This window comes from Mytilus galloprovincialis, chromosome 1 (genome assembly GCF_965363235.1).
Source record: "Mytilus galloprovincialis chromosome 1, xbMytGall1.hap1.1, whole genome shotgun sequence".
Classification (NCBI taxonomy): Eukaryota; Metazoa; Mollusca; class Bivalvia; order Mytilida; family Mytilidae; genus Mytilus; species Mytilus galloprovincialis.
The window spans coordinates 79315828-79335310 of NC_134838.1; the positions used below are offsets into that span (position 1 = coordinate 79315828).

The 19483-nt window shown below is 31.8% G+C and overlaps 1 protein-coding gene across 1 annotated transcript in view; it reads left to right on the forward strand.

The window, feature by feature from the left end:
* Positions 1-15007: 15007 nt before the first annotated feature.
* LOC143056410 (uncharacterized) overlaps positions 15008-19483 on the forward strand; it is a 33408-nt gene continuing 28932 nt past the window's right edge. Inside the window, exons 1-3 of the mRNA XM_076229837.1 lie at positions 15008-15105; positions 16656-17152; positions 17911-18059. Coding sequence (XP_076085952.1) covers positions 15098-15105; positions 16656-17152; positions 17911-18059 — 654 coding nt within the window. The 5' untranslated portion in view covers positions 15008-15097. The remainder of the gene's footprint in view (positions 15106-16655; positions 17153-17910; positions 18060-19483) is intronic.

Below are 19483 nucleotides of genomic sequence, written 5' to 3' on the forward strand. Positions count from 1 at the left end.
ATTATCTAGATATAGACGATTGTTTTCTAAGTTGTTGCTCTTTCATGACTTCGAGCGATGTCCTTTATTTGAAGTAAGGAATCATTAGGAAATCAAATGATATTCATTTTAATTTTTGAAAAAATGAATAAATCCGTCAGAAATTTAGGGGCGCAGATATAAAAATTATTTGATATCTCAAATTTAAATGTTATCTTTGATTTTAAAGTGTGCTTTTAAGACAGTGTATTACAAAATATAACACTTTAAATCAATAAAGTGTCTACCCCGGGAAACACCCCTACCTTGATGTTAGATTATTCTAAATTCTCAATATATATCCGATTTAAATTTAAAAAAGAGTTGGAATATTGCATTGATTTATTTTATTCCTTATAGTGTATTTGACTTTCAGTTTTTATTATTTTTATTATCTGATTTGAGATAATAGAAACAATCTGCCTAACACAGTTTCTGCAAATATTGTCAATAGTAGTTTGTGTTATTATCTGTTGTTTTTAAAGGTGTGTTTATTTTTTTGTTTGAGAATTAAATGAAATATTTTACAACATATCATTGTCTGTACATCACTTCATCATTTTTCTTCTTTATATTCATACTTGTCGAGATTTAAAACATTTATTCTAGTGGACCTATATGAAGATATATAGGTTTCAATTTTACTGAAATTTGATGCCTCTGTAAAACTTCTTTCAATTCTTTTACAAAAGAGAGAAGAAATAGGCCAGGTATGTAAAGTTACCAGTTTTTGTTCTAGTTTCACCCAGACTTACGAAAGTATATTTCCTTCTTGTTTATTGAATTATACAGTACACCTACAAGAATTCATAGCATATCTGTTTTCAGAACATTTTATTTTTCATATTGATTATGTGTTACATATTATGTACCTAAAAGATACCATTTCAACTCATCCTGTACGTATAATTCCATTGCATCAAGATGTATTTTCTTCTAACAGTTAACTCCCAACTAGCTACGTTACGAACATTAGGTAACACATCACATGGTGTTCTAGTGTAAGGGAGATAATTCGAACCGTTTAATATTCGAATATCACATTAAAATTGATTTCATTTATAGGTCATCACATACATGAACTTATGATATACGAATGTACTTTTGCTTTGCTTCATAGGATTTCTAAATGTTACAAAAATAATATAAAAAAGGACAAGTTCGCAACTGTACTGTTAACTGATATATACAGTTATTAATGATTTTGATCAATGGTGTTGTCTGTCTGTATGTTAACTTTTGTTTCGCTCTTAATAAATGGAAAATGGTACGCTTGTAATGTGAAATTTGATTTAAAAGTATTCAATATTCCTACATTAATACAGATAAAAGGAAAATTTGAGTCATTCTATAATATAAAGATATTGGTTTATAAAACAAAACTTATATTCGGAAGTGATACATATAGCTATTAATTACAACAAAAAACGATTAAGATTGAAAAAGTTTGCAATGCGGTATTTGAGGAAAATTTGGAAAACCTTATAACCATTACTAAAGAAAATATAACTTATGACTATGAAATCTGTTTAATCCTTCCAAATACATTAGTTCCCATGAAAACACAACACATAATACTAGCTTTGTTTTCTGTCTAGTAGCTCCGAAAATGTTTCATTACCTTTTCAATCTATATTTTTTCGAAAATATTTATCTGAAATGATGGGAAACGACCAAATATTCAAAAACCTTAACAGAAAAGTATGAACATTTAGTAATATTGTGTGCAAGTATATCATAATCAGTAAGGTAGAGTATACAATTAAATCAATTGTTCATATTGCAGTGTTGCCTTTACATTGTTTATTAACTTCACGAAGGCTGGAAAAAGTTGACTGCAACAATGAATATAAATGATAGAAAACAATGAATTGTTGTTCAATTGATAATCAAACAAGTTACAAAAGATTGAAGTGTACATGCACATCATAATGTGAACTATTCAATTTGTAGCATTAAAACTTATGACAAATAGATGAAATGACCGGCTTATGGCGATTCACATGTATGTTATTGACTACGTGAAACATATTGTAATGTTACAGTTATGTGCTTATGCATGTTTTGTCTGTAAACGTTGCTTAAACGTTTCACTGTATAAGAATTCTGTCTCAAGTAACTGTTTATTAGATAACGCATAAAAACTTACTAGTTATATGATTTATTACATGTAATTGCGAAAAAAACAAATTGATGTGATGTGTGCAAATGTTTTACTTTTTTATATAAATATTATTGTAAAGAAAGTTAAAAATATGTTTTGTTATTTTTTTCACCTAATAGTGATTAATCCGTGCGTTGTTTTTTTGTTGTTTTTTGTTTTAGATTTGTCACCTAACGGGCTTTAATCTGAACCATTTTCATTTAATAGAATTTAATCTGGTTTGTAAGTCGTATGTTTAAATCATTAAATTATTATCGCAACAGCTGTTTGTCATGGACTGTTTTATTGGGTGTTTAATGACAAAAACAGTGCACAAGGGACTGCAACACAAATGTTTATCATCATAACACATTTCGAATGGATTTTAGGCATTTCTATTTCAAACAAAAATGAGTTCCATTGATGTTGTAATTGATTTTCCAATCCGGTGTTCAATTCATTTACCTGAGTTGGGTACACAAAAAGAAAAAATACATAAATACTTAAATCGGAGGAAAATTCAAAACGGGAAATCACTAATCAATTGGCAAAATAACAAGCTCAAAATCATCTAACAAATAAATAACAACAGTCATGTTCTTGACTTGGTATAATTAGTAAGCTATTTTCCGGGAATTAAATGCTTCCAATGCACTTCAACAAAAACACTTTAAACTTAAACCTAGACATAAAACAAATAATGCAAAGGTGTTTAATGATGGATATATATAAGATCAAATAACAGTACTCAGTCCTAACCCTTATCATGTTAGCATATGTTTTCTGTTCTTTCTACTAACCGTTATCAAATTCGGAAAGAACACCACAAATTTATTAAGTATCATATCAATTAACAAGAAAACAGAAGTGTCTTGGACCTTTCATACACATGCTAACTGGAAATAAACAATGACAATTTGTGATTACAAATGAGACATATCTCTAACAGAGATTAATTAACTATAGGTCACCATACGACACATTTAACAAGCAGCCATTTCAGTTAATTCTTACTAGATGCTGTATAAATGTAAGTGACACATATTTTGTTTTACACTTTCTGACAGTAGATGTATTCTTTAAGTAAATTGTAAATCCCATTGAGTTATATGTACCCTTTTGTATCATTTACTGGGCTTCAAATACACACACACACAAACAATACTTGTTTCAAAATAATGTATTCAAATTTAAATTTGATCTGATATCAATGACAGTCAATAGTAGTTTACCGATTTCAAATATCGTAAATTCATTTCGAATAATCTAGAAAAAAACAGAAAGTAAAAGAAACATGATGTTACTCATGCAGTTCAAATGAAGCGAAACTAGGTGCGTCTATATCATAAAACCCTCATTCCGTCAAAACATATAAAAGGACATCGTTCATATGACTTTTCTTGTACCAAAATATATAAGACCGCGAAAATATCGCTAGCTGTCCATTCGTTTGATGTGTTTGTGCTGTTGATTTTGACATTTGATTAAGGTCTTTCCGTTTTGAATTTTCCTCGGAGTTCAGTATTTTTGTGTTTATAAGTTTTGCGTAGTGAAACACATCCATATTGTATCAATTAAGTATTCAATGACCGTAAAACTTATGTGGCGTAATTTTCAGTTATTCATTAAAATAACCCAGTCAGGGCATTTTCATACCCCTTTAAACGAAGTCAGTATAATGTGAGCATGCGCTTGAATAGTGTATCAGTTGAGATTTGAAGACACCATATGGACAAGCGGGGGTTTTGTATTTCCAAAAACCGGATGGTGAATTATGAAAAAGAGGACATAGTAGTATTCATACTGATAGGAAGATCTAAATTTTTAAAACAAAAATTATCCACGGTGCCATGCTTGTATATTTTGTACGCCAGATTCGCAGGAGGTAAACTTTAATACAGTGTTGATATTAACATGATTAATAACCATTGAAAACAAAAGCTGACACAAATCTGTTAAAGGCAATGTACGCCTCGGGGAAAGGTGGCAATCGGTAGAAAACCCTTGATATTTCCAAAAATAATAATAAAAAAAATGAACAAATAATTGACTCAAAACACCTATGCTTCTGATATCTCTCGGGTTCACTTCAATCATTGACAAAACGATTTTTAATCTCATTAAAGATACCAGTCTTATAATAAAGCACGCGTGCTTAGTCGACAGAACAACAATAGGGAAAGAAATACAACAGTTGGAAACCAATACCAAATTAAAATTTGAAGAGTATTAATAAAACAAACATAAGTATTTTGAATAATTGTAATAGATTGTGAACAGTTAAATTGCAACAAAAAAAATCACGTCAGCATTAGGCTGATAATACCCTCTGAGACAGAAGGAATCATTAATTTGTCCATAATTGAAATGTTTAAAACACGTCATCGTGGCAAGGTGAAGTTTCGTTATGTCTTTAAAAAAGTTTTTTTAAATATTTTTTGCTGTATATGAGTAAACACAAGGTATTTGTTAATATTAGAAACTTAAGGAAAAAGGTCGAATATTCAAGTAAGAAAATAAGTTATGATGCCCCTGAACTTTTAATTAATTTTGTGTTGCTTAAGATTCACTGGCTTTCAAATGTAGGTCTTTCGCGTTTATCGGTTACTTAGAATATAAACCATTTTCACTTCATCAGAAAAATGAATTTGGCTTTCAGAATTATCTTTCTTTGAATACAAAGTAATATCCGATTTTATGGCAATAAAGCAAGTGTAATGAGATCCGATACATATAATTCATGTAATACAATATTTATGTCGAAATCTGTTCATTCTATTTCGATACCCCAATTGCAGTTTTTCAGTCACCGAAAAGTAGTTAAAACTAAATGAAGGATCACTTTAGATTGATGCTGCGACATTAATGTCACCAACTCGAGGAAACAACACTGGCTCTCTGCCAACTATTTCATTCACAAATGTCATTGAAAAAACATTTTGCAAGTTATCTATGGTAGAAAGGGACAACAGAGTACTACTAAACATTCACTACAAATGTTCAAAAGCCGCAAATACTAAACATAAATCACATACATATGTCCTTATGACTCTCTGTTACACCCCTGTTACAGGTAAGAGGAGGATTAATCCAAAGGAATCCGAACACGTTTTCAGTGTGCTTGTTTGAAGTGAACAACCATTCATTTAAATTAGTGGTTGACGATGGTTGCTGGCTCCTGTAAAAAAACCAACAGAGCCTATGAAGAATACAAAACAGTACAAGTCTTTCTTATACTGTTGAATGTCGTCCAGTGACAAATAGTTCCTTCAGTCTCTGATAGATAGTTGTAACATTGACAAATATAAAAAATCTCTTTGTCTTTATAAACGTGTTATTCAGATGAATCTTAATAATTAAGATGTTTAATATTTTTGAATTCTTAGATAAAAACACAACATAGAAAACTAAACGAGCAACACAAACCACACTAAAACCGGAAGTGGTAAAAAGTGCTCTTAGATAAAAAGTAACATATTTTTCTTGGAAATAAGACGTTTATTTTAAATGCCTTTTTCTGATAAAATGACGACCTTTTGTATGTTTTTTCCTGCATTGTAAACATGTCTGATCAATACGTGCTGAATGTAAAAAATAGAATTTATGCTGTATTACATGTATAAGATAATCATATTCGAAATGTCTGCTTAAACATTGTGGTATCTATTAAAAGGATTGCTAAACAGACGTTATGTTTAAATTCAACCTTACCTACATATCTCCATTCGGAATCAAAGCAGAAAGGGATACTGTTTCAATGGGTACCTTAAAAACGATTCAAATGATTTTGAATCTTAAAGTGATATATTGATATAAATCGTATAGATTAAAAGAGGGACGAAAGATACCAAAGGGACAGTCAAACTCATAAATCTAAAACAAACTGACAACGCCATGGCTAAAAATGAAAAAAGACAAACAAAAAAACAATAGTACACATGACACAACATAGAAAACTAAAGAATAAACAACACGAACCCCACCAAAAACTAGGAGTGATCTCAGGTGCTCCGGAAGGGTAAGCAGATCCTGCTCCACATGTGGCACCCGTCGTATTGCTTATGTGATTACAAATCCGGTAAATAGTCTAATTCGGTAGGTCACATTCATGAAAGGGAAGGGGATTATAGTTACGACGTAAGGAACATATCCGATATCATTTGTGAAACGGTTATTCCATAACGGTCAACCAACTCGTGATGGCGTCCGTAAAATTTACGAAGGGATGATTTCAACTTCACCATTTGGAACTCTTGGTTTAATAGCTTCCTTGTGAGCAGTAACCCTCTATCAAGAAAATCATGATAGGATATGCAAGCACAGGAATATCGTATCAATTGGGGAATATTTACCCCGTATGCAGGTGCTGCTGGAATGTTGCTACTTAGAAATAGAAAGTTCACAATTGGAAAGCTAAAATCATCTCTTTTGTCGTAAAGTTTTGTTTTCAATCGACCCTCATTGTCAATTTCTAGATGTAAGTCAAGATATGAAGCCGACCTAACTGTATCTGTAGTATCCTTTATCTTCAATTCGATGTGATAGATGCGTTCCACATAGTTACCAAATTTTGAATTGTTTAGTGAAAGAACGTCATCTATATAGCGGAAAGTAGAGTTAAAGGATATTGCTAACTTCTTATCTTTCTTCCTTAGAAGTTCCTGCATGAAGTCAGCCTCATAATAATAAAGAAACAAGTCGGCAAGTAGAGGGGCACAGTTTGTTCCCATTGGGATGCCGACAGTCTGTTGAAAAACACGTCCTCCGAACGTTACAAATATGTTGTCAATCAAGAAATCAAGCATCTTGATAATATCGGTTTATGAGAATTTTTTGTTGGAATCAGAGTGATTCTTTACAAAGTATGATTTGTCCTTCCCTAAGACAAGATACTTGTATCTACGTTGGCCATTCTTTTTTATGAAGCAAAGTAATACCAACTCTTTCAATTTGTCTTTTAGTTTGGAATGTGGAATACTTGTGTAAAGAGTAGAAAAGTCAAATGTTTTAATACTGTTACAAGATGAAAGAGAGTTAGATTGTATGTACTCTAAAAGATCTTTGGAATTTTTAAGTATCCACATCTGATTCACGCCACCTCTAGAATAGGCAGTTTCACAATAACTTTGAAGCCCGTCTTTGATTGCTGATGAAATAGATGTTAATAATTTAGAAAGAGGTTTCGTGGAGCACTTGGAAGACCCAGCAATATACCGTTGTTTGTAAGGACACTTATGTAGTTTAGGTATCCAATACAGTGATGGAAAATCCAGTTCTTCATCTTTGGTTGAAATACCAAAGGAACAAAGAACAGACCTATGATTATCCAGGATTTCCTCTTTGGTAAGTGTCGTGAGGGTATATGTTGAGTTTCCAAGTGAATTGTCTATACCTAATTCGTTTATCAAGCAATTAATGTAGTGACTTTTACAGACAAAAACGATGTTATTTGGGGCTTTGTCTGCGGGGACAACAACATATTTATCATGGAGGTCGGATAAGTGTTTAGCAACATTTGGGTCTTTAAAGATTGACGTAGCATGGGCATTGATGGACCCATTCAGTTTCTTGATTCTGATTTGTATTAACGACCTCACTGCCTTAATCCATTCGGATAGAGTGTCTACGTCTTCCTTTTCACGTTTAGCCCATTGCCTGGCATAATCCTCGACTGAGTCCATCAAAATTTTAAAGTTGTATTTCCAATTGATGGATTTAGGCTCATGATATTTCGGACCTTTCGATAACACATTTCGTAGAGAAGTGTTATTAACAATGTTAAGGTCACCGGTAATAACATGGCCAGCAGGATTATATATGAATTGGGAACTAGCACAAGTGTAATCAGGAGGTTTAGACTTGAAGTCGTCAATATCGAGATTCTGCAAAACGCGTTTGTAATTGAAAATTTTAGTTGCAATAGGTTTGGTATAGGTATAAGAAATTATTGGTACAGACTGGTCTTTGAAATAAGGAGGTATTTTCGATTGAACTAATTTAAGATGAAGGATATTGCCTAGGTAGACGCCATCGAGACCTTTGTTGGCAAAGGAAAGATTTAGAAAAGATCTTTTCTCTTTTTCATCTTTTCCAATGCGAACTGGCTTGACAAGTCTGTGACTTGAAATATCCGAAATTATAGCCTGAAGTTTGTATTGGTTTGAATGAGGGTTTGTAACCGTGGATTCCAAACATAAATTGAACAGAGAATGAAGTTTTGAAAGGGGTAATGAATAAAGTTTCGTGCGAATGTGATGAATACCTAACGGCTTTTGTATGAATGACAGCAAGTCATTAATAGAGACATCATGCAGAGAAGGTGATGTATAATGACGATGACCATGATTGCGTCTACGTCGAGGAGTCGAGTTGAAAATATTCATCACATTCACCGAGTTACACGAAAGACTAGATAGAATACCTATACCATCAATTTTGTCATTGCAGCCATACGGTGTTGCAGTTCCCAATTGTCTAATCCAGTAGTCTTCTTTTTGTCTACGGAGAGTCGTTGAAAGATTAGGATTGTTAGAGCTATGGTATATCTTTTCGATAATGCGAACTGTCATAGAAACGATGGAATGATCGGGCTGATTGAAATGCTGGTATAGAATGTCGTTAGCATTGAGGTTAATGTCTGATCTATGACCGCACATACGTTTTTTTAGCCTTCTTTTCGTTTCACCGACGTATACCAATCCGCAAAGGTTGCACTCTAATCCGTAGACGACATTTATCGATTTACAATTCAGATCATCGTAGCTTCTGGTAAAATATGACTTCTTGGTCAAATTGCTAGTGAATTCAGCATCTGTAGGTATTAGTAGTTTACCGATGTCCGCATCGTATAAACCATTACGAAGATACAAATTAAAGTAAAACAAATACAACGACAGAATCTGAAAGAATCCAAAAGAAGCGTGATTATTTTGCTTTGAAAAGGAAAATTCATCTTTCTATACATGATTTATGCATTACCAACCCTTAGTCATAGAGTCACATAAGTTAACATATCATAACAAATAAATATTCAAATACGATGATTTTGTTTAAATTTCCCCTGATAATCAAATGCAGACTTATCCATCTTGAATCTGAGTACACAAATGTGAAAAGCTTATTCATTTTTACGGAAAGATCATTAAATGAAAAATGTAAGTTCACTTACATTAAGATGAATATAATCAAAATTGATTACGATGCAAGTACAATGGATTATTTTAAAAGCAAAAGTACATTATTTATTTTAGTCATAAACAATGATGTTTTTGGTGTGAAAGAGGTATATTATGTAAAATTTACAAAATTATTGTCAATGCCAATTTAAAAAACAAGAAGAAGGTAGGCGTTCTACTATACTTTATGTAAATGATACCTCAGCTGTTATGCTTGAAAAATGAACTGGATGGTAATCTTATTATGAGTGTTATAATTGATCATGTTGATGAATTGTCTTGGCATGTAAATGACCTGTTAATAAATGTCTTTGTACAGTACTAGTGTCCACTGACGATAAATGTAACAATAGATAATTGATTGATCAGTGTTAATTGGTTATGACTATATGGAAATACCAAGGTAATCAAACATGGACACTGATGTCATAAATTTAGTCAATTTTCATCATTGGTACATTTTAATACATCATCTGTATTCTTTGTAAAAAAAGGAACTTAAATTGGTATAAGATTCTTGGGCATTTGTGACGATAGATGGTTCAGGTTTTTTTCTGTTATGTATCAGACAATTTTTCTTGCATATTGTTTGTTTTTGTTTGGCAAGGTGTATGTGAATCGACACAGCTCATTTGTATCATAAGATGTTTATATTAGTCTTCTCGATACGTTACGTGGAATCCTATTTTTTATATCCTTTATGTGTATTTTTTCATTACAAAGTTGTGGATTTTGAGCGTTTCATTTGAAGATTAGTTTTATATGCATTTTATAGTTATCGAGCCATTTTCATTAACGGAATGTTATTTGGGGGAGGGGGGTTATGCTCGGTAGAGTCCCTTGCTTGCATGCTTAGTATTCGATTGCTTTCAAAATCTTCTATCAAGAGGGTATGAAAATAATTCAAGAAACAAGTTAAGTACAAATTGTTAAAGTTTCGTTATTATTTGCAAATTACATTAGAAATATAAATTAAATAGTAGTTCACAAGTTAAAAGCAACATGGCAGAAAAGATTGATTTGTTGTCAAATGAAAACAGTAGATAATTTGCTGCAAATTATCGTACTTTTTACTTAATTTTTAGACACAACTAATAATAAACTAATATTAACCAAATAGAAGTGAACATTTTTTGACATTTTCATGTGCTCTTTGTATAATATCTTCATCTGACATATATTTCAATAAAGAGATAAGGATGAACAATGTCCACTGGTTGAATAACTAGGCTTCTTCAAATTTAGGTTTCTCATGTGTAATATTCTGTTCTTGTTTCTTTACGAATGTGTGTAGATGAAGGCAAATGCGAATTGACTGCAAAAAAACCCATATCTTATAATACTTTGATGTAACCTTCAGTGTAACTATTGAGAGATGTAGTATGATTGCAAAAGAGACAACTATCCACCATAGTTAAAATCAATGGGATGCAAGTAATTATAGACAACTGTACATCCTCCAACAATCAGAAAACCACATACCGTATAGGCTGCTATAAAAGATACTGACATGAAAAATGTCAATGTTATTCAATTCAGAAAACCAAATGCCCAGTTTATAACAAATTATGGAAATCAAATATGAAAGACGTCAACTCACCAAGACAACTGAACCACTTAACTACATGCTCTAAACACAAGCATATACAGAATTTGTAGGAATTAACCATATTTTAGAGCACCAAACAATCCTTTAAACTATTTTAGTGGTGTTAAAGGTGAAAGATAAGAACATACTGTAAAAGTCAGCTGAAATGGACTTCACTAAACAAATCGGCACAGGGCACAAAAAAACTATAATAAAACAAGACACTCAAATTACATGAAAACATATACTCGCATCTACTGAAAGCTAGTTATAAGCCAATTACATTTAATGATCAATCATGTTTTATCGGACAACAGTATCAACATTGACCATTAATTACATATCTAAAGGATCTTATATAAAGACGTCATATTCAGTCTGAGAAAACATGTGTAATGCCAAAACATAAGTAAATAGTAATGACAAGTCGAAAATAGGTCAATGATAATACCAAGAAAAAACAATAAACGAAAGGTTCAATTCTGCACCCGTGAAACTAAGAATACGATATGCCGTTTCGATAAGAACTTTGCAAGTAAAAATACTATTCCTTATTCAATATTTGTATATATGAATGAATTTGGTAAATATTTTTATAAGTGTATGGTAACGAAATCCTTGACTAGATGATTTATCAGTTATACAAAAATGCCGTTCATGGCAATGTAAACAGCAACTACAGACGCGGACATAGCGAATAAGACGTGACATATACAAACCGTAAGAAGGTACCACAGATCACAAAAGGAACACCACCGTTCTTAAAGTGAACATTAAAAATTGGACAGGAAACTTCGTCTCTTTTTTATTTAATGAAAATAATTATATTAGTGCCTGTCCCAAGTCAGGAGCTTGTAATTCAGTGGTTTTCGTTTGTTTATATGTTACATATTTGTTTTTCGTTCATTTTTGAACATAAATAAGGCCGTTAGTTTTCTCGTTTGAATTGTTTTACATTGTCTTATTGTGGCCTATGATAGCTGACTATGCGGTATGGGCTTTGCTCATTGTTGAAGGCCGTACGGTGACCTATAGTTCTTAATGTCTGTGTCATTTTGGTCTTTTGTGGATAGTTGTCTCATTGGCAATCATACCACATTTTCTTTTTTATAACATCTAGAAAAGATTATTTTTTGCTGTCTGTACATGTGTGTGTTCCCAGAAAATACTGTGGTATGTTTTCATCGCGTAAGACTTTTCTGAGGACTACTTTTCTAATGCTTATTGCTTCAGCTTATACCTTTATTCAGGTTAATTGCTCTATTATGGACTATTTGCAATAATAAGTCTGTAACATTTACCATATGTGAAAACACTTAAAGTGCATAGTGTGACATGTAGTATGCAAAAGTCAATTTTATATTGGTCAAGAAGGCGTTGGTATGTTCTAGATATATCTTGGGCAATAGTATTGTCTGACGACAAGCAAAACAGATTGAGGTTAGTCACGAAATCAATCATTTTTTACCCTAAATAGACAATAATTTAATGAATATTCCCCCTAAGAATATAAATTAAAATACCAATCTTCCATTTTGGTATAACTCTTGAATAAAATGACACGAATGCAATACAAACGTCATAAATGTTATAACTTTTAATCGGCATATATTTCTGTCTAATACTTATTCTGTAAATTGAGAAGAGCAGAAACATGATTGTAGACATTATATGTTCGCTTGCTATAAAGTGAAATTATTGAACAATTTCCTTAACTATTTTAATTTTAAAGATGATGAATAAGCCCATATAATATCTACACTTATTATGTAGACTTTGTATTTTGTATCACTATAATGGCATACATGCAAATGTATGTCGAAGCTGAACTAAAATTATCATTTAAGTTTTATTTGGGATACGACTAGAAATAATATCAAGATGTCATTGCTAGTGTATGTTTCGTTCCCAAAAATATCGCCAGTCCATTCGTTTGCCCTCACCTTTGTGCTGACAAGAACTTTACTCATGCCAATTATTTCTTTATTTGAAACAAAGATAAATTCTTATATTTGTTTGAAAAGTGCAAATTTAACAAAGACTAATATTGAAAAACCAATGGTGGTATTACACCTTTAAACAATTCACTCTGTATTGTCGTTTATTTTTGTCTTTGGCATTCCTTTCTAATCACCGACATATACCAACCACGCAAAGAAGTCGTGATTGAAGTGTTCAGCATATCAGTACTTCCAACATCTAGACAACAATAAACATAAAGTTTACTCGGGAATCACATTTCAATCCGTCTGACTATTTTATCGGAAGTTTTGAAACAGTGACAAGCTATGGATGTAATGACAAAATTTCTGTTATAGGAACTCTTTCTAGTCCACGATAAATTATTTAATGCATTTCTTATTGGCGCAGACATAACCATTGTCATCGTCTTCAGGGACCTTCCGTTTAGAATTTTCCAGTATTTTTATGATTTTACTCTTTAGACATCAACACATCATCGTGATTCCTCTTTATATGAGCTTCCTTCTAAAAATTTGCCACGGTCAAGTTCAACGCTTTTACAACCCTATGAAGTTACAAAAGCAAGCATTCAATACTTATAATTACATTTTTTAACTTGGGTCATGAAAACACAAGGGTTTTATTTAAATTACCAGGGCACTTTATTGTTGGGCCTCGTGTCATCATCATTGAATTTTATTGTGTTATGAAGTTGATTAAGGAATATCGCGAGATTGCAGCGTAGCTAATCAGAATAACGTATTATAATGAAACATAATCTCATGTAATTGCTTTGTTATAAAAGCAAAAAAGGTGTCCCTGTTTCAACAAGCTAACGATTTTTTTGACCACGTCTACGATTTTAGTTTATCATCTACGTCGTCTGTCTGCTGAGTACCAAAGGTGACCTATTTTCTAATTTGAATTTTACCGAGTGTGAATTTGCATTGATCAACGACCTGTATCGGTATTTATGCATTCAACATTCATGTACTTAGTTCAGCTAAAAAGTGTGTTTTGTCTTATCGTTTTAGGTTTTTATTCTGTATTTTGGTACATATCACATATGTTGTATTATTTAGTATTGTCAAGATGATTTTTAGTCATAATAATTATGACTTCGTCACATCTTTAATTTAAAATAACCTTTCAAGACCGTCATAATCATGATAATCATAAAAGTTTTTGAACTAGTATTGTAAAAATAAAAGTGATTTTTTAATCTCGTTCATTATAATTGTATACATCACTGTTTGTTGTATCTGGTGCTGTTGTTAAAGGGGGATTTTCGTTGCTTTTCTGTGGTGTACATTGTACACGTTTGTAATGTATTTTATATTACATAAATTTTGTTCATGTCTCTGTGTGGAGCGTCCATGTTTGTTTGTACTGTATACCTCCCACGTCGATATTTTTCACAATGTCGTATAAGCGGGAGGTTTGACTAGTCACACAACTTGGTTCAACCCATCATTGTTTTGCGAAATCAGCCGGCAGTTGTTATCAAATAGTCGGTTTCTATAAATGTTGCCGTTTGTTATGTTATAAATAAGTGTTTCTGTGTTTCATTTGTTTTCCACTTATGTTTGTGCTGAGCGTTCGTGTGTTTGTTTGTACTGTATACCTTTAACGTCGTGTTGTTATTTTAGCGATATTTTTAACAATGTCATTAAAGTCGGAGTTTTGACTGGCCACACAACTTGGTTTAACCCATCATTTTTCTCGAAACGTACCGGTAGTTGTTATCAAATAGTCGGTTATTATACATGTCGTCGTTTGTTATGTTATAATTAAGTTTTTCTGTTTTCCACATATAGTTGATGTATTTCCCCATGTATGAGTTTGTAACCCGGATTTGTTTTCTTTCAATGGATTTATGACTTTTGAACAACTGTATACTATTGTTACTTTTTTCTATAACACAAGTTCATAGTTTCTCAGCATCTTAGTATATGTGTTTGTGTACATATTATTTAGAGGCATATTTTTTTGCTGATATTGACGCTTTCGTAAAACCTGACTGCATTGGTCGACCTTTATCGGTTCATTAATACTAATAGACATGTTCATATTGCATGTACATAGTACGTTTTACATCCTGGTGGATTCTATTTAGGTTGTGACGCCATCTGTCGAATGATATCCGCAAGTTAACACTGATATTCAGGAATAGACAGACTTATTGTTTATTAGTCATCATTATTCCAAATCATGGGAATGTATGTATATGTTTTTTTTAAATTTATTAAACAGTTAATAACTTATTGGAAATTTCAAACCTTTGTCTGTAAGCTGTAAGTTAGACCAAATTGTGTATTCTTAGTTTTTCATCTTCCTTCTGATCCTCTTTTAAAGTTTGTCAAGGATTTTAGACAAGGATTTCAAATTAAAATAATACGCAAACAGAATGAATCATCATATAGATGTCCTAAAGCATTGTTTGTTTGAGAACAAAAAACAAAATTAGCTTTTGATTATAACCTTATAGTTTATAACAAGTATAGTTAAGAAAAAATCTTGAATGTCGTTAAAACCTACTTTATTTGAAAATCAAATGCACTATAAAATATACGTATTATTTTGTTTCCCGAATTTTTAATTATTTAAGTATAAGTAATGCAATAACAACTAAATATTGATTTCCAAAATATGATATGCACATATATCCTGTCGATAAAGTTCAAGTCTTTTTGACTACTAAGTAATGAAATACGGTATTTATCTATTGAATGTTTTATATTTAAAAGAACAAAATATAAGGCAAACAAAACCGTGTATGTTAAAATCAATGATCTGATCTAAAATAAATAAAAAGAAGTTCGCTGTCAAAGTAAATTTTTATATCTCTTATCACTTACATTAAAATGTCGTTAAAAGTCGAGATTTAAAAGAATGCTACAAAGTTCCAGCTAAATGAGCCTTAAAAATCGACAAAAAGAAGATATGCAAATGCATATAAGATAATAAATGTCAAATTAAAGTTTAAAAGAATAATTTCCAGGGCATGGTTAGAACATGAATACATTAAGTAGTATATTAGAAAAAAACAAATAATATGGGGTAACCATTCATAACACCAAATCAGTTATTGCACAGTGTTTTTAATTTTGAGTGCAAGCTTATAATACAATATGTTATCTCTAATATTAACATAATTAAGAAGGGTTTTCGTACAGCATGCTATTGAAATCTTCAAGCTGTTAGACAGAGTCTTTCAAATGTTGTCTTTACAATCTGATAAATCTTTTCGCATATCTAATACTAATAAAATATAATGTTAATCAAACTAAAACAAACGACATGATGATTAATTTCTCTTGTCTGATATCTCACACAATAGGTCAGAAGTGTACAAGTGTTTATGTGTTTTATAGAAAACAGATAGACACAGCGACAAAATATAGAGCAATATATCTGACCATTTCGATAGATCAGATTAAAAACAGGTGAAAACAAGAAATTAAAACAAAAAACAGACACAATATTCTGTATTATTTCTATACAGTACGTGTATTTTGATTACTTTCCGGGATTGAATTTTTTCATTATGGCTTTATCAGCTCTTCAATGAGGATAATGATTTAGAATTGCAATATGTTTTAGGTCTCAAGCATCATTCAAGAGACCTTTCTATTATCATGACTTTTTGATGCATGTCAAAAGTTAACTAATATGTTTAATTTTATACAAAAGAGGGGTAAATATCATTATGAATTTCACAAATTAGGTTGTCAGAACATAATTATTGATTGTGCATTGCTATTTTAAGATATACAGAAAAGGCCGATGCAACCCGGAGGTTATCAAGGAATGTAAGTCAAAGTAAATCTTCTATAGAGTTTTTTGTAATGGTAAAGCCAGTGGACGACAATGTTTACAAGGTCCTCGTGGACTGTACTACTAAGCGGAAAAGAGAACTTCGAATGCATTCCTGGCTGGAACAGAATTATCAAGAACAAGCTCCACGTCATTCAGGAACCATTGAGAGTATGCCAGGGGCAAAATACGTGCTTAAACTAAATGGTAATTTCAAGGCTGTCTCAGGGAGTTCCACTGCGAGTTTGATATTTTATCCAAAAGAAGATAACTACATAATCTTTGAAGTCACGGTGTTAAGCCCTTCAACAGCCTTTGTGAATGTTTTTGGAGTAAAAACTACATTAACGCAAAATGAGATTGAGGAAAAGCTCATTTGTTTGCCGATCGAATTGACTGGCATTCCTGTTGCTAGAGCACAAGTACCTATTCACGTACAAGCATTTTCAGGTAATGGAGTATTATTCATATTTCATATATCTACTATATTATACTAGTATTCTCGTTGTAAAAATTGTTTGAAATATTACCTTAATTAGAATTAAAGCATGCAAAGCATTCAAAGTAACCATTTAGAAAAAATGATTAATGGTATCAAATTTTCAAGGCCAATGTGTAGTCTTTAAGCGAACTGAGGCTTTACTGTCCTTAACAGTGAATTGAATTATAAGAATTGAGTCTTATTCACTACGGACACTAAATTTTTTATCAATTAAATTTCGATAGAAGAAATTTCAACATAACAATTGATGCTTAAACCTTGACGATGAGACTAGTTCTGATTGTATCATAAATAAGGTTGTAAGTTTTCACATATTTTCATGTCGATGACTTGTTTAGCTATACGGTGCAGTTTTATCGATGCAAGTTGGAGGCCGTACGATGCCCTATATTTGATTATATTCACGTTATTGCAAAGTATGATTGATTAACAATTGTTATACTTTTGACTCGGAACGATAACACTGAACGTAACCCTGAAAAGGACGGAGTACAAAGTTTGCATGCTGCACTAAGTCTATCATGTCGTTTCTAATAAGTTATGATTATTTTTGTTTTTGGAAATATATTTAATTTGCTATAACAATATAATAAATCAAAACAAAATCGTTAAAAGTAGAATTCTTAATTTTCGAGACATAAGATATTGAATCTGGAATCACGAAGGATTGTTTTTAACCTTCATAGATGTTTACCTTTGTGATTAGGTTTCACCAGCAATAGTTTCCTGAGATTGATATGTACACACTTAGAAGATGAATGGACAACATTGGCAATTCTTCTTGGCATGGATGTTCGTACTGTTGAGATTTATAGAACCAACGTCAACCTTTCTGATTCGGATAAAAAGTTCAGAGTAAATATATGAACCTACTTTATTTTCAATATTTTCGTTCAAATCAATGTCCCTTTGTCAAATCTCTAATGTGACGATAAAGGAAGATGTGGTATGCGTGACAATGAGACAACTCTCCATCAAATTTATAAACGTAAACCATTATAGGTCAAGGAACGGTCTTCAACATGGAACATTGGCTCACACCAAACAGCAATCTATAAAGGGCCCCTAAAACTTACTAGACTGTGTGAAACCATTCAAACGGGGTAACAACGGTCTAATCTATATAGAAAAACAAGAAACGAGAAACACTTATGAACCACATCAACAAACGACAATTACTGAACACCAGACTCCTGACTTTGGGAACAATTGCAGCGGAATTAAACGTTTTTATGGTACAAAACCTTCTCCTATATCTGAAACAATAGTGTAGCATCACTACATAGAAAGACACACTATTAAATTCACAATTGAAATGGCTATCTCGGATTATTTTCGCTTGTATTTAATTTTCGCTTTGTTCGCGGCAGCTGCAGAAACGCGAAAGTTTTACCCCGCGTAAATTTCCCTACATATTCCCACTTTTATCCAAATTTGAAAGGTTATGTAGTATACTGTTAATTATGGAGTATTTTGTGTTTTTCGACAGATCACAAGAATGTGCAAATTTTTTGTGTACTTTCGTTTGGTTTACTTGTATTTTTTTGTGATCAATTTGTATTACTTCCATCGATAACAATGCAATACAGTTTAATTTTTGCGTGTACTTTCCCATTCCGCGAAAATTATACACAGTGAAAATTTAACTGGCCCATTTTGTAATGAAATCGCGAAAAAAAGCCGACGCGGAAAAAACACGATATACGGTAGCTCAATCAAAAGACGAAGTAACACAAATTATCATACACTGACAGAATACATTTGATCTACGCTACAATGTAAATACAAAGTTAATAAAAATAAAGGAGGAATAATAAAAGTAAAAGTATTATACCGCTGAGAAATGCTAAACAATTATAGAAAAACTTACGTCATTAGCAATATCAAAATTATACATATTAAATTAATTTTGTTGCTAAGTATACTTCTTAGTCTGCCTATTAAACCTTCCGTTTGGGAATACCAAGAAAATGTCTTGAATATCAATAAAACTATTCTAAAACTAGGTACAGATGCCGGAAGTACATGTGTCTTTTCCTCAGATTCATGCCCTGTGACATTTTGCCACTCAGATATGTATTTCGTTTTTATAAAACGGACTTTCAGTAATATGATGCTTAATCCTAATTGAAGCAGGAACCGTTATGTTACAACACTACATTAAAAAACTTGTTAAAATCATTTTGACAGGGCATTACTCATCAGATGGACACAAACCACACAATTCAACTTACAAACAAAAAAGTAAAAACACAAATCTATTTTTTATTTGTTTGGCC